The 22,304-nt window shown below is 40.2% G+C and overlaps 1 protein-coding gene across 5 annotated transcripts in view; it reads right to left on the bottom strand.

The window, feature by feature from the left end:
• The window catches only part of LOC108713838 (synaptotagmin-7), a 237,563-nt gene that overhangs the window by 68,199 nt on the left and 147,060 nt on the right, over positions 1-22,304 (bottom strand). The window contains exons 1-3 of one of the 5 annotated variants that reach the window (XM_041589938.1): positions 18,325-18,514; positions 9,496-9,627; positions 8,670-8,888 (exon numbers count right to left, since the gene is read on the bottom strand). The exons of 2 other annotated variants lie outside the window; for them this stretch is intronic. In XM_041589938.1, coding sequence (XP_041445872.1) covers positions 8,670-8,788 — 119 coding nt within the window. In that variant the 5' untranslated portion in view covers positions 8,789-8,888; positions 9,496-9,627; positions 18,325-18,514. Of the gene's footprint in view, positions 1-8,669; positions 8,889-9,495; positions 9,628-18,324; positions 18,515-22,304 lie in introns of those variants that run through there. 2 more of the 5 variants (XM_041589935.1, XM_041589936.1) reach the window with 2 other exon arrangements.

Here is a 22,304-nt window from a genome sequence, read left to right as displayed (position 1 = left end):
TTAAGCTGCTTCCCAGTCTGGCCTACACTATGGCAAATGCATCTGGAACTTCACTGACATCATTCCTTATCTTACAGTTGACTCTGCCAGCAGTCCGAAGGCTATTTAGAGACATTATATTTGAAATATAATCTGTGCATTAAATATTGAAGCATAATGGATTTATTACTGCCAGTGTGCAGTCCCCAAAGACATATAAAGTCGATGTCAAGAATAACAGAATAAGTATGGAATGTAAAATATGTCCTCTTTAAGTAGTCTTTAATAATCACAGCTCTTTCCCTCTGTATTTCTTACAATAAACTGGATGCTCCCTGATTTAGTTATTGTTACTACGACTTCCAGAATAAGTGTGGGAAGGGGTGTCAAAGGGGGACAGCTTCATACATAAGGATCATATCAGAACCGAATTATAAAATATTGGCATTTGACTCCATGTGGATGTGTCCTTCCAATATGCAAGCTAATTTGGAGCAGAAAACCTGATACTGGGCATTTTTTTTGGGTAAAAAAAGACTAAGAAAGGGGTGCGTTGAGCAATTTTATCGCTCATAACTGCAGAGCCATCTTACTGTGCACCCTTAACCCGGTTATGTTTTTTTGCACCCCTGTTGAAAAGCTGTCAAGGTCTTAAGAAATTTTATTATAGAGAAACTAGTTTCCCTTCATATTCAGAATCTTAGGAACAAAATGGACACAAGAAGAATAACCCAAAATCAAATATGGTGAATTTACTTTTATGAGAAGCCAGATTTTCTGCCAAAACCATTTTCGAGTTGATGAACATTAGTTTCCTGGTTGTAGGGTCACCTATGCTAAAGGCTTTTTAATAGAGGTGCACCAAATCCAAGATTCAAGCTTTTGCAGTAGGATTCGGCCGAAATGAATCTGAATCCTTAAAAAGATTTCTAAAAAGATTTAGAAATCTTTGGCCAAATTATTCATGAATCTTTGGCCAAATCTTTCATGAAAGATTTGAGATTCGGATGAATCCCAAAAATAGTGGATTCGGTGCAGTGTTACACACTGAGTTTGACTCCTGTGCAATGTTTTTGCCCACACAGATCTCTTAGGGTGGCCATACACAAACAGATTAAAGCTGCAGATATACTGTAGGTCCTTTAGACCAATTCAGCATCTTATCTGCCCATGAATGGGGCGTTCCAACGGGTCTCTCCGATCAATATCAGGCCAGAAATCAGCCAGATATAGATCAGGCAGGTTTGATTTTTCTTGGCTAGTTGATGCGGTCCTCTTCCGGTTGGCACCCATATTTTCTGTTGTAATCCGATCGTTTGGCCCTAGGGCCATATGATCGGATTAACCCTATATCTCCCTGCCTTTGGTGGGCATATCGGGTTAAGGTCTGCTCGACCTTGCCAAACGAGCAGGTCTTATCATGTAAGGCCACCTTTACACCAGTAAAATTTTTGATTTTGTGCTCATTTCTGATGACAGTTTATTCTTGAATATTCACATGTCGGCAGGTGGTGAGTGGGATGTCAGGGAAGGCTTTTTATAGCACTAAAAAAACACACACACCTAATTCCACAAACTATTTAGGATGCAGGAGAACATTCAATTCATTGAATAGTAAGAGGAGCGAAGGTTTATATGAGGGAAAATGACTGAAGGGAGACAATCTAGGCACCTTCACTAATTATTACAGAACTACACTACCAGCGTGGCCTTTCCAGCTAAGCAGGCAGAGGGATGATGAGTTGGGATGAGGTCTTGGCATACTGCATTAGATATATGGGGTCTCCTTTACAGCCTCAAGTGGAGTTGTTCTAAGATGGATAGAAACAATTGCTGTACATATTCACTAAAAGTATTTGAGTCCAAGCAGGCTATTTGCCCTTTAATGTATTTGCCCCATTATAACCACCCAGTCTGTCTGATGGATCATGCACAGTCTGTTGATGCAGAGGAACCCTAGATATACCACCACCCTGCAAGCTGCATCAATAAGGACTTGAAGTGCGTCTAAAGAATCACCTACTGAGCAACAAAAATGTCACCGTCCCAACAATTTTGACTTTTCCTGCTAAAGAAGAAGCAGAACCTTTGGTCTGGGCCCTCCTGTTCCCTAGTCAGCTTCCTTTGAAATTATTGGGAAAAACCATTGCAATTTGGTAAAATTGCACTTTGCACTTGTAAATTAACAATAGTTACTGTCCCAAGTCATAGAGGTGGTTTAACACGTGTTGTTTGAATACTTTCTTACCAGGGGTTCATTATGTGCTGATATTTTGCATCCTAATATACAGGGTCGGACTGGATCACTGGGGCCCACCTGGTTCAAAACCTTCAGGGCCCCGTGTGCATGCTCCAACTCCGGGGCCCGTGCACATGGGGAACACTATCCGGAAGATAGAAACTGGATTTGACCTCGCTCTAGACTAGGGATGCACCGAATCAACTATTTTGGATTGCCCCCGAATCCTCCGTGAAAGATTTGGCTGAATACCAAACAGAATCCGAATCCTAATTTGCATATGCAAATTAGGGGTGGGAAGGTGAAAACACTTTTTACTTTCTTGTTTTGTGATAAAAAGTCACGTGATTTTCCTCCCCACCTATACTTTGCATATGCAAATTATGAATCGGATTCAGTTTGGCCCGGCAGATGGATTCGGGCGAATCCGAATTCTGCTGAAAAAGGTTGAATCCTGGCCAAATCCCGAACTGAATCCTAGATTTGGTACGTCCCTTCTCTAGACAGGACCCCGTGGGCATGGGCGTGAGGCAAGAGATGCCGCATATTTCTTTTTGGGGGTCAGCCAATCAGGGGAATGGTTCTGGGCCCACCGGGTTTTTTCGCCGGACTAGTCTGACCCTTCTAATGTATTTAAAGGGGTTGTTTATCTCTAAATTAACTTTTAGTATAATGTAGAGTGACATTCTGAGACTATTTGTTTTCATTTTTTGATTTTTGTGGTTTTTGAGTTATAGTATTTAGCTATTTCAGCAATCTGGTTGCTATGGTCCAAATTACCCTAGCAACCATGCACTAATTTGAATAAGAGACAGGAATATGAATAGGAGAGGACCTGAAAATAAAGGCGAGTAATCAAAAGTACCAATAACAAAAAAATTGTAGCCTTAAAGAGCATTTGGTTTTAGATGCGGGTCAGTGACCCCCATTTGAAAGCTCAACAAGCCAGAAGAAGAAGGCAAATAGTTCAAAAACTATAAAAAAATTAAATAATGAAGTTAATATATAGAATATATAGTTTAGTATATATATACAGTAGTAATATATAGAAATACCTAAAGGCAGATGGTATGAGTCAGAGCTCACTGATAGCAACTTCCCTTCAGCAGACCACCCGGCAGCTTTAAGCTCTGAGCACCTGCAACAATCCATATATTCATTCCCCTTTAGTTCGGAGGTTAAGCCAATCGTTCTGCAGAATGCAAGCTACAATGTGTCAGATCCCACTCAAACAACCGGCTGTATGTAAACAATTCTGTCCGTCCCTTTAAAGAAAGCCCGCCTCTTATTTTTAAATACCCATCATGGAGGCAGCCATATGTCTGAAATGTGCATAAAGCAAACCCATGTTGAACAAGGTTTTTTTCTTTGCAAAAAAGTCAATTAACATTAATATTAATGTGGCAAAAACATATCTTCCCACAATCAGCCTGTGATAGATGTCCTTTAATTATGTGTCATACAGGGCAGCAGATGTACAGTATTAGGGAGATTTCCAATGTATAACATTTCAACTTCTATGCTATGGGAAGGAAAAAAGCTGAACATTGCGCAAAATTGTGGTCACCATGGCGATGCTGTTATGATGTGCCTCGTGGTCTAGTTATTCATATGGCAAGTGCTTTAAGGGGACAAAAAATAAGGAGAGAATGTAATTCATCAATCATTAGCCGTTCAACATAAATCAGTCACTTTGCGTCTCTACCCAAATCCATCAAACATCCAGGGATATTGTTTACTGGCAGCCACTCCACCAATTCCCACGGCAGCTATGAAGTAGGTGAGCAACCAAAAAAGGAACATTGCCTGGCAGGGGGGGAGGGGGTTTATTGTTCTTGCACATCATGGCTTGAGATGTCAACACCTTAAAACTGAGCTACGGCTAATGTTCTGTCTCCAGCACAAAGCAACCACTGGGATCTATGAGCTTCATGTCTAAAAGTGAATTTTGATGAAAAGGTTCTGAGTTCCATCAGGGCAACATTCTGAAGGTCTATGAGACAATGATGCTCAAAACCAGTGGGACCGATTCACAATCAATGAGAAACACTGTAAATCAATGAAAGGTGACAGGCCGTACAGAGACGGGGAATGACTTAGTGGAACACAGAAAATCCAGACAATAAATAGGCTGCACGGCAAAACTCAGAAAAGTACAAGCATATGTCTTATTATCCTTGGATACTACAGCCAACCTGGAGTCCATGCATTAGCAGTCTCACAGGCTTTACTGAAACTGAAATATGGCCATCATGTTATTTCCCCTTTAGGCACCAACAAGTAGGGGTCATTTACTATGTGCAAGGCACATAAGCACCATCCCTGGTATGTAGTAGAATTGGTGCAAAGTGTAGAGCCCCACTTTTGCCCCACAATGCTGCCTGTGTTTGGCAATACAGGTATGGGACCTGTTATCCAGAACGCTCGGGACCTGGGGTTTTCCAGATAATGGATCTTTCCATAATTTGGATCTTCATACCTTAAGTCTACTAGAAAATCATGGAAACGTTAAATAAACCCCAATAGGCTGGTTTTGCTTCCAATAAAGATTCATTTTATCTAATTATATCTAGGTGAGATTTTTAAATGAATACTAAGGGAGGTTTTATTAGATTTATTAAAGTCCGAATGCCAAAAACAATAAAATCCGATTTTTTTGTAAAAAAACAAACAAACTAATTTTTCATGATTTATTATACCCGAGGATGGAAATAGACAGAATCTGAAATTCCGGCATCTCAGATCTGCTGAGGTTTTATATAAGTCAATGGGAGAAATCCAGAAGATATGTGCTGGGTTTCATGCAAAAATCCAAAGAAAAAAGATCCGGGAAAAAAATCTGAAAAATTCACACGATTCAAATTTTTGGATGATTTTTTCTAGTATTTTCCCCAAACTGGAAATTTTTCCAGGAAAATTTATTGACAAATAAAGGGAAATAACCCGTGCAGATTTAGTTTTAGTATATTTCATAAAATAATGGGATGAATTCGATTTTGATAAAAAATAACCCACAAATGTTACACTTTTCCGCCCTGTAGTGTTTTTGCATCTAAGGCATAATTAAATGACCCCTGGTGATTAAAAGCACAACATTTTTTACCCCCAACTGGTTTTCTCACCTTCTTCAAAATAAAAAATGCCGGCCAGTGTATTTTTCCCCCCAGGTGTTGAGATACCATTTTCGCACCTAAAAAATTGGCATCCCCCCCATGTAATTTTAAATACAGTAATTGTAATTATATACAACAATTCTATAATCTAATTCTATATGTCCTTCCCACTTTTCCTACTTTCCTACTTCATTCATTCATTCTTCCAGTCTGTAGTGGTGTAAGCAAGAGAGTGATTGAGTAGTTTGTAGACTTGGATTATTATTAATGTAACACTCATCCTCTTTAAGCAACTTTATGAATCTGTAAGCAGATAAAATTCTGCACTGTCTTGCAAACTGTCAGCTTTAGGAAACAATGGGATCAGCTGAAAGATCTGTCTTTCAGCTGAAGAAGATGTTCAGGTGAAAAAATTATTTTGGAATAAGAGGGAAATGCTTAATGATTGAGCCAATACATTAAAGGAAAACTATACCCCCAAAATAAATACTTAAGCAACAGATAGTTTATATCAAATCGAATGACATATTAAAGAATCTTACCAAACTGGAATATATATTTACATAAATATTGCCCTTTTACATCTCTTGTCTTGAGCCACCATTTCGTGACTCTATCTGTGCTGCCTCAGAGATCACCTGACCAGAAATACTACAACACTAACTGTAACAGGAAGAAGTGAGGAAGCAAAAGACTGAACTCTGTCTGTTAATTGGCTCATGTGACCTTACATGTGGTTTGCATGTGTGCACAGTGAATCGTACGATCCCAGGGGGCGGCCCATATTTTTTAAAATGGCAATTTTCTATTTATGATTACCCAATGGCACATACTACTAAAAAGTATATTATTATGATAATGGTTCATTTACATGAAGCAGGGTTTTACACATGAGCTGTTTTACTCAGTATCTTTTAATAGAGACCTACATTGTTTGGGGGTATAGTTTTCCTTTAAGGAAAGTATTAATAAATCAAACAAATGGGAAAATGGCAAACTTAATGAATAAATAAATATATAAATAAATAAATCAAATAATAAATAAATCAGCCCCCTATATTCCAATTTATACAGCCAGCTGAAAATTGATTAAGTTTTAAATGTATGCTTCCTTGCCAGAATGGAAATACACTAGTTTGATGGAGGATAAATGATGGTCTAGGCTAGGGCTAGGACACTAGGGCCCTTGGTTTCACTGAAAGCAAATTACTTATTTACAATACTGTAGTCACCAATTTTGGGAAAGACTCTCTCCTGTTAAGCACAATAGTGCCCATACAGAATGGGTTTGCTGAGACAGGTGTGGAAGAACTTGACTGGCCTATGGGATGAATTGGAAAACACAACAATTTTCCAAAAGCCTAAAAGAAATAATAGTATTATGGCCATACACAGGCAGATTTAATCTGCCAAATCAGGCCCTTTAAACCAATTTTGTCTGTTTTATCTGACCATGTATCGGAACAGGTTTGATTTCTCCAGTTCGATCAAGGACCGAATTGACTAGTATTTCCACTGTTGTTTTCTAATCACTTGGCCCTAGGGCCAACAATCAGATTAAAGCCCAATATCATTCATCTGAGATGGATATATCAGAGGAAAAATCTGCTCATTTGGCCACCTCGCCAAACGAGCAGATCTTATAGTGTACGGCCACCTTAAAAGTTTATACTAATCCCCTTGGTATGGGAATGTGATGTTGGACAGGAAGGTGAGTGGATACTTTTGGGCATAGGGTGTATTAAAAATATTAGTGGTAGATAGGGCATTGCTACACTAAACTCATTTATGAATGCAAACACAATCAAAAAATGAACACAAATTTGTGCACACTTGAGTGACAATGTGTCCATTCAACCTTCTCTGATAAATATCCTTAACATCACCAAACAATACAGATAAGCCAACAACAGAAACCTGGTCCAGACAAACTTATTCAACACTCAACACTATACCCAAGTAGTCTACAGTCCACAACCGTTCTCCTGAAGAATATATCGCATCTTGCTTTACAACTTAATATAACAGTTTGGACATCCCAGTATTGCTACAGATCTAGACCATTCCAGATAAAGAGACCTTCAAAGTCTCATTTATTTTGTTCCTGCCCTGTTGATGTTCAGTTGTTATTAAACCATCACTTATGAATGAGCTGAAACTGAGTAAATGTTTTGTGTCCAATAACAACGTGAAGCTTTTCTGTTCTTCACAGTTTTTAACATAAACCAACAAAGAAGCAGTCAGGAAAGGTGATTAATGGACATAGTCTACATCAAGTGATTGCTGGCATTTCCAACTCAAATTAAGTAGAAGAAGATAAAAGGTTCATAAAACCATCTTTGCAAACCACAATTCTAACGGTAAAATGTATGAACAATACCAGTTAAGACTGGTTTGGGTTTCTTTCTTGTATAAAACAAGCCATAGGGGAAATAAACCTAGGGCCACCGCTGACATTTTAAAATCTCAAATCAGTGAGGTTTGAAATAAAGACAAAATGTCCAAGTAATGAAGAAATATTGATTTTTTTTTTTAAAGAGGGACACCTTACAATACAGCCAGAATATACATATTCCTGTTATACTCCTGCTCTTGCTTTGGGTGTCTCAGTTGGCTCATACTCAGGAGGTCATTCCAAAGTAGTATTTTAACAATGACCAATCAATATATATATATATCAAACTTTCAGCCACCTTAAGGTGACCTCCCTTGGGTCCCTTAGAAAGGGGGACACATCATGATGACTATAATGTTGGACATCAAATAAATGCCTTCTCCTGCTCTGGTTTGATATGCTTCAGCACATGGTCAATCAACTGATATGGTGGTGCCCTATCTATCTATCTATCTATCTATCTATCTATCTATCTATCTATCTATCTATCTATCTATCTATCTATCATCTATCATCTATCTATCTAGCTATCATCTATCTATCTATCTATCTATCTATCTATCTATCTATCTATCTATCTATCTATCTATCGCTCTTTCTCTCATAAATCTTTCTATCAATACAAGGGCAACATTCTTGAATAGCATAATTATAGCCCTTATAACACACTACTTTTGTTAACCATCCAATGGTATAGGTCAGAATAAATCATCCCCTGTTTCCTTTATTGAGTCATTAGAATTTATAATGAAACAGGATATTGATGGAAGGCGATGACTATCACCTTTGCATTATACCAGTGTCAATATCTCAGAAGCATGATGCAAGGTAGCACCCTGTCGATGGGCTCTAGCTACCATATCTTAATAACTGCACTCTGGGACTTGACAGTCTGTATTTTCTGGCTTACATACAAATATGATGGGGCTTCACGGGGACTCACTTGGTTCGACTGAGATTCCCAGATGCAAGGTGGCTCTGAACCGTGTTCCATCTACCTCTCCCAGACTTCCCCAGGACTGGCTCGCTGTGGTGGCTTTGCGAGGACATGCTGATCTTCATGCTTTCACTGCGGAACTGTTTGTCCCCAAGCCGGCCATCTTTATCCAGTAACCCAGAGGTGCCACAAGCTGCTGACTTACTACTGGACAAGACAGTGCCACTGCGACGTGCCCACGTGCAAATAAAGGACATGCAAATGTGAAGACAGATACACAAAGTGGGGGAAAAACACACAAGAGACGGACAGAGAAAAAAGAGAAAGAGAGAGGTCAGCACTGCAAAAAGAAAGAAAAGGTAAAGGCAAAAATAACAAAATAAAATGACCCAAAGCGTCTCTTGTTAGAGGAGTGAGAAAAACAGCAGCCTGGGAATGATGACGGTAAAAAGTTCCACATTTCAAGAAACACCAAAGGGTTAACATGGAGTAAATCTGTCAGGAAAGGCACCAGACAGTCAGCCAGCCACAGGAAGAAAGAGGCGTGTTAGTGAATCAGACCACACAGTGCGGATGTAGTGCACACTCGGCTATAACGGGCAACCCTTCCTGGCCTTGCAATGGAAAGGGAAGATAGGCAGAGGGAGGCTAGAGAAGGAGTGTGTCCGTTAGTGGAAGCTAGGAGGGGTTGCTCGTCTCCATGGCTATCCGCCCATGGGGGTGATGTGGAGCAGGGGTTAAAAGGAGCAGGTTGGAGGAGGCGTGTGAGAGGATTTGGGAAGTTGTACATACCAACTAAATACAATCATATCAGGCAAATAGAGAGACTCACTTGAGGGCCAGTCTTGGGTCACCATAGGGGGCGTAAGGTGAAATGTTTAGGATAAACTCCTTGGGAGGGTAGGAGCTCCATTTCTGGTGGGCTGTGCTGTCATTGTTATTCCAAAAGTCTTTGTCTAGATCACTAAATGGGCAGAAAAAGAGAAAAAACAAAAAAAAGAAATACTAGAAAAAAACCTGAATCCCTGAGAGCTTTGTGAAGAGGAAGGGAGTTAAAAAGTCACACAGCGGCTGCCGTGAGCGTGCGGGGAAAAAAACACAAAGAGTAGAGAGGTGCTCCTCTGTTTATTAATGCAAATGAAGGTACCCAGGTTCTGTGGAGGAGGAGGAGGAGAGGGAAGCAAGAGTTTAATACAGTAAGTTGGAGTTGGCAGCAGAGAACACGTAGATCCAAGCACTAAAATAGAAGGAAGGAAAAATAAGCCATTGATTATGTCACAGAGACGTATAACCTTTCCATTCACCTATTGGTTTTCTCAGTCATAAACCCAAATTAATTACCTAGCTTTCTGCAGTCACACAACACAAACTCCAAAAGAGGCGTTTAATGAAGAACGATCAGAAGCTTTTAAAATTCTGGCAAATTCTCCAAGCTGAAAAGCCAAAGACTCTTGGCAATATCAGAAGATGGAGGCCCTATGTCAGGAACAAGGTGGCGAATGGCCTACACGAAGGATGCCCAACGTGCAACCCTAACACAACTAATACTCCAACCATCTCTCCAAGGACATCAGTTGTTTTGGGATGCTGTAAGTTGAAGCTGAAGACCTGGATGTTGGCCATTTGTGATGTATACACTGAAAATATAATTCTTTACATAATATTGTATACTCGTTATACTTTTTTCCTCCAGAGCACCTCTCCGAGGGTCCAAGAGCAAATGAAATCTGTACACTACCCTACATGCCGTTCTCCTCTGTTCTAAATCAGAGATCCTCAACCAGTGGCTCGTGAGCAACATGTTGGTGGTAGCTGGTAGTTTGAGTGTGTCTCTATTCCAGTGATGGCTCAGAGGCAACATGTTGCTCACCAACCCCTTGGATGTTGCTCCCAGTGGCCTTAAAGGTAGGTGGTTAATTTTAGATTTCCAGGTTTGGAGGCAAGTTTGGTTGCATAAAAACCAAGTGTACTGCCAAACAGAGCCTTCTATAGGCTGCCAGTTCACATACGGGTTACCAAATAGTCAATCACATCACTTATTTGGCACTCCAGGAACTTTTTCATGCTTGTGTTGCTCCCCAACTCATTTTATATTTGAATGTGGTTCATAGGTAAAAAATTATCAGCCCATGGGCTGAAAGGCATACAAGGGCATCCAAGGGGCCACAAAGAGTTTGGCTACATCTCCACTGTTCAGATTGCTTGTGAAAAGAGCATTAATGACTAGAACAGAAGGATCTGAAGAGCTACGGCTCCTTTTCACTTCCTTATTTACTGTTCCACCATGCAATGGCCTATATGGTTCATCATCAGATGACATTTTCAAACCTGCTCAGTATCTAAACCAACCAGGTATTGCTGAGTCAGGAATGGAAGGCCAACATACACACAATTAACTGTATAAAACAACAGGCATGCATGGCCACCTTTATACTAGCACAGAGAAAAAGCTTATACGACAATCATTTTCAGCCTCTTTATATGCAAGCCACCAAGACCAAAACATCACTAAATTACAATGTAGGTCAACTGTGTTGCTTACACAGGAACTATAGGTGTGGTTCTACACCTCCAGCAGTTACTGGCATCTTTAAGGTACCAGGATTTCAATGGAGCCTCGCCAGATTTCAAAGTGAGCCTTACAAGTGAGGCAGTCTTCACCTTTAAAGAATTACTAGATAACTCCTGCTGTTGAACACCATCCCTGACTATATATATAGGGTATGTTGTCTTGAACAATGGTTAAACTTAGATTATTAAAAGGTTCCTTCAAAAACACTCTTTCTAACCTTTAAAAAGGTCTTTACAGTGAAGCTCTGTAGGGTTGGTTTTAATTATGGCAGGTCAGGAAAAAGAGTTTAGCGGGAGGATTGTGATTCAGCTTCTGTTGCACATCAAATTGCCTGTTTAAATGCAGTGACAAATCTTGTAATCTCAGGGATTGTCATCAGAATTCCCCCAACCCAGCAGGCTTAATAGAAATGACAAATGTTACGGAGTCTAACCCAGGGAGACTCCACTGCTCACAATATGATCCTGAGGTGGTATCTCCCATCCCAGCCTGCCTACTGTTTATTTTATTTCTTAATCTGCTGCTCCTTGGAGATGGTTTCTTTATGATTAGATACCGTCAGCTTTTTAATAAGGAAACAATGATGTTTTTGTTATTAGTACAAGCGCTCTATGATTTAGCAGCTGGGAGCAGACACTGAACTGAAGCCAACAGATTAAGTGTTATCACAAGGTGTTTACTGTTTCCAGGTTTTTGTGACGTCGGCACCCACTTTTTTTTGGATTAGCATCTGAGGTGTGGCAGTTTAATTACTTTAGGGGAATACATGCGCATATCATTCCTGTTCTCAGTGAGACAAGGGCATGTGAGGTCTGGCCAGATCCTCGGCACCCCATGAATATGAATTTCATCTCATAGAGAAATGGGTTATTTTACATCATACGTGTGAGCTGCATGTGCAAATCTCATACAAAATAAAACTGATTTATGTGCTTTGTGTTTCAGACATTTTTACCATCTCTTCTAGTTGTCTGATTGGCTATAAAGTGCTCTAGCATTGTGAATGTTTCAAGGCTTTGATTTGTTCAAGTCAAGCTGACTCAATAGTCATATACACAAGGGACATATAGTGGGAAAAGGAGATTAAACCCCACTAAGGGTGAATAATAGAGTTTTTCAAATAGCCAGAATGTTTTATTTCTCTGGTTTCTTAATAACTAGACCAGGGGTGCCCAAAAGATAAATTGGGATCCACCAGTTGACCTTTAGCTGGTGATCAGTAGATCTCAAGACACTGTCAACAAACAGCTTGTCTAAATCACCCTCCTGTTTCATTCTTTTAATTCAGATATATATACTAAGATTACATAAGAAATATAGGTTTGTTAAATATACTAATATAAATTAGCTTATAAATCAATATAACTAATATTTCCCATGGAACAGAATGCTAACAATGCTTTTATGGATGTAGATCATAACGGGACAACATCACTAAAAGTAGACCCCGCATTAATAAAGTATGGACACTCCTGTAATAGACGGTATCATTTGGCGATGAGGTGGTTTGGAGAGGTCTCCAGGCAACCGAGTGCCAGTGACGGATTACCATAAGGACAACCCAGTTGGTCACCCTGGGCTCATGGTTTCCAGAGGCACCAGTAGAAGGCAGAGCTGGGACAGATCAGGAAAGGGTAATGGACACCACCAAGGACCTTTGCTTTAGTTAATCTGTCCCTACATAGTGCAAACGATGAATAATCTGTTTTTTTACATTGGCCTTCATTGCTTGTTGCCTTAAGTGCAGCTCTTGAATGGAATACTTGCAGCAATGCATTCAGAGGCGTAAGTGGCACATGGATGATGTCCCAGGCCCAGGAATGCACCCTAGCAGATGTGTAGGCTAGAGAGTGTAAGGGGCAGAAAGCTCCAGGAGAACCTTGTGTCTGACAATGCTGAACTCTTTTCCTGGCACAGGATTGTAATGTTCAGAGTGCAAGCTTTGAATACTATTGCCCTATGCATAAATGTTACATCATGAGGGACATTATTTTACACCCTTTAGTGCAATAACAAATGAATTCTTAGGTCCTATGCATGTGTTTGTCTGTAGTGACTGTGGGTCACGAAAAGTGGTTAGGCTACCCCCTCCCTGGTCTTCAACAATATATACCGGTCATGGTTGAGTTTTTAAATTGTTTTCATGGCTCCAAAGCAAATTGGGGAAATTCTACTCTGACAATGCATTATGGTACTTGAAGATCATGAACAGTGCTCATTGCAAAGAGCAATGACGAGTGCAAGGATAGAGAGAAAACTGTAGAGATGAGAAAACTAAGTTGTTTGTGCTCCAACTTACTATCCACATTGTTAATGTGGGTGTAAACATTGCCATGTTCAGTGTAGCAATGCTCACGGTGCCAGAAAGGGGGTTACTTTACTGTGCGATTCATTAGATTCACATCAGTTGTGGGTGTAGGAGCAACATGCAAAAAATAGACCAATAAGTAACATCTCTTAAGGTAAGTGTTAGCTCCAGGGTCGCCTTGCTTGTGTTTTAATTTGCACTCTTACACGTACTTATTTACACTTGGTTAGAAATAAACCATATCATTAGTTTTAAATAACTACCGTTCTTTTTCATGATTCCCTAAGGAGTGGCTACAAGGCTCCAACTACTGAATTCACACAACAAAGAGCCAATGTGTGTTTTACTATTCCCAGCAAGAACAAGGCAGTCAGCTAGCTGCAGGGAAGGGGCCACATGCCATGTCTCTGAACTCTGTAGATGCATTTATAAGATTAGATGTAACTTTGGTGAGGCTGCCTCTTCTCTGCTCCTCTTTCCAAGCACGGTCAGAATAAGATTCACACAGGCTTTGAAGTCAAGTGGCACTGCTGCAAATTCATCTGGAAACTTCAAAGGCTGCATTCGGACGCCTCTCCTGCTCGGCACCCTAATTAATTCTGCTGCTTCCCCTGCGAGTTGCTTTTACCAACAGAAAGAGAAAAGACATTGAAGTCCCACAAAAGATACTGCCTCTACATCCATTTAAACACAAGTCATGCCCCCTTTCAGCCACCAGCTACCGAATAAGTCTTGTTTCCTCTTATCAGCTCAGATGTAACAGCCGCCCTGGATATATATTACTGGCAGGCTGGGTAACTCAGTGGGAATGTCACGGTGCTGCTTGCTGACGCTCCCTGATACAATTTCCTCGCCAATTCCATTAGTAGACAGATATTCATACGTCTCTTTTTACATATTATCTTTGTAGTGCAGGAGGACTACCTTGCCATGCACCCACCCGAAATAAAGATATTTCAAACACTGGGAAAAAAAATGGATCCTTGCATCCCTGTATGAACATTAACACAATTTCCTTTGGAGAATGAATTCCTAGAATCCCACATGTTTAGGCAGAATGGCAGCAAACTAGCAGACAAGGATTCAATCAGTCTATTAATGTTCTGTTTGTGTTTGACACTGACGGATCGGTGCCGCTGCTCAGAAAAGTACATTTCTCCCCTCATCCATCTGTTGTATGATCCCAAAGGCTGATATTTTGGATATAACAATTTATTCAACCTGAGACGAGGAAGCAAACCTGCTAAGTCCTCAGTCTTATGTGAAGATTAAATCCAAAAACCCGGGGAACTGAGTGTTTAGTACTGTCAAGATTATAATGCCTCACAGGCTGCAATGATATTCTAAAAAAACTTCTACACAATATCTTATGGATCTATCAGGCTGGGAGCAATGGGAGAGCCAGAATAATTTAAGGCTTATTTCCATGCTACAAGGACATATGCTAAATGGTGCAAACCTGCCCCCTTAGGGCCCATACAGGCAGCATTTGCACCCAAATCACAAGCTGTATTCTGCACCTTGTTCCAGTTAAAATAAGGTGCCATGTATTTAATGTCTGCCACAGGCAGCACCTTGCACCACCCAACACTACCTAACTTGACTGTTCTGAAAGATACGTGAAGGATTTTCAAGTTTCACCCACGTCTCTCCCTTTCTGTATGAGGACCAGGGAATTTCAATGGGGCAAGATGTGTATAATATTGCACTTGGCTCCTTGATTTTATAGCATTATATGGAAACAAGCCTGGTCTGCAATGAATTGACATGCTGATCCTACAGTTTAAATGATAGAAGACGCTACTGCTACATCTGGAGGCACACGCAGGTCTGAATCACGAGGATCAGCAAAATATGGATTTTGGAGTGTAATACAGGGATTCCAGGTGCTCAAACTCCAGGCCTTCAACAATGGGAGGAGAATATAAGCTATTATAGAAGGTTAGGCACTCTCACAATGGGGGTTTTACCATAACTGTATGTGGCATACCTGTAATTGATTTAGATAATGAAGTTGAGAAAGTTTCCTGCATCAAGATTTAGAGGGTATCAATGATATCCTATATACAATTCCAATAAATGAACAAATAATATCATTGAATGAGAATAGATGTACAGGTATGGGACCTGTTATCCAGAATGCTCGGGACCTGGGGTTTTCCGGATAATGGATCTTTCCGTAATTTGGGTCTTCATGCCTTAAATCTACTAGAAATTCATTTAAACATTAAATAAACCCAATAGGCTGGTTTTGCTTCCAATAAGCATTAATGATATCTTAGTTTGGATCAAGTACAAGACTACTGTTTTATTATTATGGAGAAAAGGAAAATCATTTTTAAAAATTTGGATTATTTGGATAAAATGGAGTCTATGGTAAACAGCCATTCAGTGATTCAAAGCTTTCTGGATATCGGGTTTCCGGATAAGGGATCCAATACCTGTACTATACATAGTGTAGTCCCTTGGCATCCAAGCTTCCATTGCGGCCCATCATTTGGTCAGGGCTTACAGATACAAAGCAAACATTGCTATATGAGACATTCCAAGGAAATCCATGAGAACAAACATCAGTTCTTCAAAAAAATTAACCGTACAGGGTAATTGGCTGCTTCAGTAAATATCCCCAAAATATGGCATTAGGCGATCATCACAGTTGACTGACAGTGTTAGCATGAGTGCTGTTTCAGCCCCACTATTTCGGACAACTTAAAGTGCCCAAAAAGCTATCACCCTCACTGACCTTCAGGTTGGGCTTTCCTAGAAATAAACCTTCAAGTTGGACATATTTTTAGGGAAATAAATAGGATGGGGTCACTGGTTTGGAAACCACTGGTTTAACTCATGGTAACAGCTTGTTCAGAGGTGATCTAATTAATATGTTAATTCACCGGTGTCCAACTAGGAGCTATCCACTTCCACTGGGAAATAAGTTTAATCAACAGCAAACAAAAGGCGGAGATGTTTTCCTGTAAAGATAAAGACGCTATGGATTTCTTTACCCTGGAAGGTGGTGACGGCTACTAAAGTAACTGAATATAACTGGACTGGATATCTTTCTTACAAGAAACTCTAACTCTGTTGTAAGCATTACAGTTCATTAGCAGAGAGATTGATCAGGAATGAATCCGATAGTCATTCTTGTGGTCAAGAATGTTATCTCCCACTGCTTGGATAACTTGTCAGCTGCCCCTCTGAGGTTTGTTTTGCTTTCTTCTGGATAAAATTTCTATGATATATAACAATAGATTGAAAGAATAGGCCATCATCATATTTCGGCCGGCTGACTAGGTACCTATGTAGCAATGGCTCCATTTAGCAGGTTGCAAATCAGTGAGGATTAAAAAGAAGGGAGTAGGTGGCATCACTGGATGATCTCACTGGGGTATGAAGACCTACAATTCCTGCTAGAGGCTTTCAAAATTACATTTTCAAAACTATAGCTACAATCAGCTCTAATATTTTCATCATACCAATTGGACCTCAAGCAAGGTCAACTTTACACGGTAAAAAGTATTCCACAGAATTCAATTATGACACCAGTGTCTGACTAAGGACTCTGGGTGATGCAGTCCAACGACAAGTGAAATCAACAGAATGGCTGTAACAGGATTCCCATATGCTCTATCTTCCTACAGAGGTCACTGCATTTGAGAAGTTGATTATGTGAAACACTCTCTCGCAATCAATGGCATAACACGCAAATAATGCAGAGCTTGCTGCCATTAGCATGAAAGGTCATTCTCTTTCACTTCCAAGCTTCCCACCATGTGTACAAATCCTACTTATAAGACTGCAAAGCCCTTGAATTGTATCCTTGAGCAGAATTCTGTACGGTCACTGCTGAAGACACTTTATGCCTGATAATATATATAGCGAGTAAATTAAATGTCCTTTTCACTTTCACAAGCATTACACCATTGGGTGTCATATCTCTTCGGCACATGTTTTCTTTTTAGAAGACATGGGAAACAGATTCATAAGACTCATCAACATAAGGGTATAATAGAAAGTAAGGTAAGTATTCCAAAATTGGGGTCTTATAACCAGATGCAAAAAGTACAGCTTCCTGTACCATCACCTAAAATCTAGAAGGCCACCTATTGTAGCTTCTCACTGTTCTTCAAAAGATACCCCTAAAATGACCTAGCCCCATCTTATAAACCACAATTTAATGAGAAAAGTGCATGATTTCATTGAGATGACTTTGTTGAGAGAGCCATGATGGGACTGAATGATTCTCTGAGGTGCACCTTAAAATGTGGCTTCCAATCTAAGATGCCATACTCAGGATACCAAAGGATTCTACCCCAGTGATGCACAGTAAGAAGCTCATGGTTTAAAAAAGGGAAGAGCAAATCAAAGTGAGGATTGCACTGCATAGGGTGCCAAAATTAGGGTCCTATAACCAGCTGCAAACAAGGACAGCTTCCTGTACCATAACCTTAAATCTAGATGGCCACATATTGTAACTTCTTACTGAACTTCAGATGATACCCCTGACTAGTAAACACACATCAACACCAACGGCTAACTTTAAAATGACCTAATCCCATCTCATGGACGAGAAGTTGATAAGAAAAGTGCATGGTTACCTCAAGATGTCTTTGTTGAGAGCCATGATGGGACTGAATGATTCTCTGAGGGGCACCTTAAAATGTGGCTTCCAATCTAAGATGCCATCCTCAGGATACCAAAGGATTCTACCCCAGTGATGCAAAGTAAGAAGCTCATGGATGACTCACTGATCATCTCCAAGGAAATGATGAACACCTACTCACCCTGTTGAATGTCTTTCTGAAGCACTGCATGGTTGTCTGATAGAGGACTAAATTAAGGCACTCCTTCCCATCCAAGCACTGGTGTCTGCTGCAAAGATGCCTTTTTATACGTGCAGCTGACTGGGATTCTGAGGAGCAATTTATATTGATACTAAACACAGTTGACGAGATGTGTCTGCTGGCCATGTTTTGTAACCCAAAATAGCCATGTCTTAAGGAGCCTTGTGTTAAAACAAATGCGTCACTGCTGAGGCGGAAGAATAAAATGGCTTGTGTCAGCGATAACACTGCACTATGTCTGTGTGTGGGGGGGGGGGAGAAAAAGGCAAATTAAACCAAATTATTCTGCAACTGCCAAAATATAGCTAATGATCTGTAAAGCTTGAACGAGCAAATGTAGTTTGAGTTCGGATAAAAAAGTGCCCCTTCAGCTATAAACTCACCATAAGCCTGGGTCTCTATATACAAATGCTAAGTAGAAAGGGCTACTTGTTTGTACAGGTATGGGACCTGTTATCCAGAATGCTCGGGACCTGGGGTTTTTCAGATAATGTGTCTTTCTGTAATTTGGATCTGCATGCTTTAAATCTCCAAAAAAATTATTTAAACAAAAATTAAACCTTCGGATTGTTTTGCCTCCAATAGCGATTACTTATTTCTTAGTTGGGATCAAGTACAAGATACTGTTTTATTATTATAGAATAAAAGGAAATCATTTTTAAAAATGTACATTATTTCATTATAACGGAGTCTATGGCAGATGGCCAAAAGCTTTCTGGATAATGGGTTTCCGGATGAAGGATTCTATACTTGTAGTTTAACCTTTTCATAAAACTGATGTTGGATGTCTAAAATCTTCAATGAAAACTTCCATAGCCCTCCTGTTGTGTTATAATCCCTTTCTTATGTTCAGTTAAATAGGGCCATAAATGGCATTCTATTTAAATTACATATAAGAAGGTGTAAGAGACATCTAAATTTGAAGTCAGCATCAGACTGGGCCAGTGGAACCCAGAATAAGACCCTGTGGGTGCTTGTGGGCCCCACCACCCCTGCCCATTGGGGGAATTAGATTGTATAGGCTGCAGGTTTGTCGTGTCAAGGAAGAGGAGGTATGCAGTGGGAAAAGAGGGTACATTGTGGGGTGAGAAGGAAAGCATTAGGGATAGAGGGTGCTGCTGGGTGTTCATGACGGAGAAGTGGTGGCTTAATTAACCTATATTAAGATAGAGTTAATTAACATAGCAACTAGTTTTAAACTGGAGCATAGTTCAAAAACAGTAGAAAATAAAAAATAAAGAGCAGAATAATATTTGTTTACAACAGATCCATAATAAAAATAAATTAAAAGGCAAACATAATGGCATCTGCAGTGTGCAGTCAGTAATATATGTGCTCATACCATTTGTAAAAATACAAAGTATAAAGGGAATTTTTTTCTTTAATACAGCTGAGACTAAGCAGGCAGAGATATTACAAAAGTAATGGAATCTGGTGGGGAGCCGGCAGAGCAGAATAAGACTGCGGCAAGCATTTATCGGCATGAACACGCTACATGTTGTCAAGTGACAAAGGACCTGCACTGGTATGGAACATGTAGCGTGTTTATTTCAATAAATGCCTACTGCAATCTAATTCTGTTGCGATGCCTTCGCTCCTGTTTAGATTAATTCAATGAGATTGCTAGCCCATTGGACGGGACGGCATTAGGGAACATTGCAAACATCTAGAATGTTAAACACTGGCACCTCCAGAACTTTACTCTGAGCAGAGTGAAATATGTTTGGAATGAGAAGATTAATACGGACAAACATCGGTTTTATTTCATGCGGGCAAATATCCTCCAGTAGAATTGTGCAGTGCCATTAGCAGAGGCGTAACTACAGAGGAAGCAGACCCTGTGGCTGCAGGGGGGCCCACAAGGTATAGGGGCCCCATGAGGCCCTAGTTCATATTCAATTTCAATAAATATTGGTAAAACCAGTCAACCTCCAGAAATTTTGGGGGCATGAAAATAAATTTGCTGTGGGGCCCAGTGATATCTAGTTACACCTTTGGCCATTATAGTTACTTGTTTCCACATTGATTTTATTCTGATGGATGACTCCATCTCCACCTGCTCCAATCAGAAGGACCCTCAAAATGCTTTAAAAGACCAACTTAAACTCCTTTCCGGCATATTTTTGTCCTTCTGCTTATTGTAAGCATAAGCAATGTTTTTTCTTTTACGCTCAGGAGAAACGATCACTGTCAAACAGGGCACCATAGGGATTGGGGTTTTGGTTCATATGATCTTTTATCCCTCTAGTCATTAATACTTCATGCTCTGGCTCAGATGGGGCACTGCTGCATTATTGTTGGTAACAATTGTTTGCCCTTGATCCATGTTGCAGTGATGTAGGGGGTGGGCCAGTGATGTCAGGGGGTGATATTTGGGGGCTGGGCAGGTGATGTGGCCATCAGTGATGTCATCACTTCAATGTCCTGTCTGGATTTCCTAATTTGGAAATCCGGACATGAACTTTTCACCCAGCAGCCCTTCCAAAAACCAGGCTGTCTGGGTGAAATCTGGACAGATGGCAACTCTAATGTGCCTTCCTGGCCTGCTGACAAGGTGTCTGATGGCAAGTGCTTTACTGGTCTGTCCACAAAGTGTCCAGCTCTAGTGATGTATGTGTGTGTAATTCAAAAGACATGTAGACAAAAAGAATAGGATCAGTCAGTACTTAGTTAGGGTGGTGGTCCCAAACCAGTGGCTCAGGAGCAACCCCTTGGATTTTGCTCCCAGTGGCCTCAAAGCAGGTGCTTATTTTTGAATTCCAGCCTTGGAGGGAAGATTTAGTTGTATAAAAGCCAACTGTACTGAAAAACAGAGTCTCCTGTAGGCTGCCATTTCACATAGGGGCTACCAAATAGCCAATCACAGCCGTATTTGATACTTCCAGGAACATTTTTCATGCTTGTGTTGCTCCCCATAATTTTCAATGTGGCTCAAGGGTGAAAAAGGTTGAGCATCCCTGACTTAGGGATATCTTGTTTGGGCCCTGATTCTTTTCCTGGAATAAATATATTTTTCTTTAACTGGGGAAATTTGGCATTCAGAGCTAGCTGTCTCCCTCACAAGTCCTACCAAGTTTACAAAATAATTAGTGACCAAAGAAGCATGGCCCCTTCCCTTTCTCAGGTCTAAAATAATTTTCAAAATCAAAATCCATTTGTTTAGTCAGCCTCCGGGTATCCTCTGAGCAACTGTAATTGTGATTCTTGTCACTGCCGTCACTAGCTGAAGGCAATCATGCGATGCTTTTGTAGTTGCAGCCTTCCGCTGTAGGTAACGTTGAGGTTCCCCACCCTCCCCATCCCTTAGCAGATATGAATGTCTCCTAAAGAACATCAGACAAGGTACTCTTGGTATTATTTTCATATTGTGCTACTGAATGAAATAAAATTTCATTTTAGAATGCTTCTACCATTTGAGATCTGTTCTTGTTTTAAGGGTATGGAATCTTGCAATATGTTAATATGCTTATTTTTTTGTCCCTAGACACCCATTTACAATTGTTTTGTATGTTCTTAGTTAGAATCTGCTTCTGGACCTTGGGTATTGGCCTAAAATCAGCAGCTAAACACAACATATTTCATTTGGATTTACAGAAATCAGAATACTGATGTTTGCTTAAAGCAACAACGGAACAACGGAACTGATTATATGACATACCAGTGATTCTGGGGACATGTGTTATTCTTGTAGTATCAACCAAACTAAATGCATAAATTACACACAGCTGTAAGTTTGGGGCCCAGTAATAGACTTGTTTAAATGCAGCAGTCTAGGTTATGGTCCTAGGGCTTGACAGTTAACTGCTTTAAGAGAACATCAGGCAATTCAGGAATTCTTCATTGAGTCAGTAGGCATCTTAGATAAGCAATGATTATCAAGAATATATCGTATGGCTTTGCAGGGGCCAATGTTCTAAGAC

The sequence above is a fragment of the Xenopus laevis genome, chromosome 4L, assembly GCF_017654675.1.
Source record: "Xenopus laevis strain J_2021 chromosome 4L, Xenopus_laevis_v10.1, whole genome shotgun sequence".
Classification (NCBI taxonomy): domain Eukaryota; kingdom Metazoa; phylum Chordata; class Amphibia; order Anura; family Pipidae; genus Xenopus; species Xenopus laevis.
The sequence above is the reverse complement of the archived record's forward strand: the minus strand, read 5'-3'. Positions and strand labels throughout refer to the sequence as shown.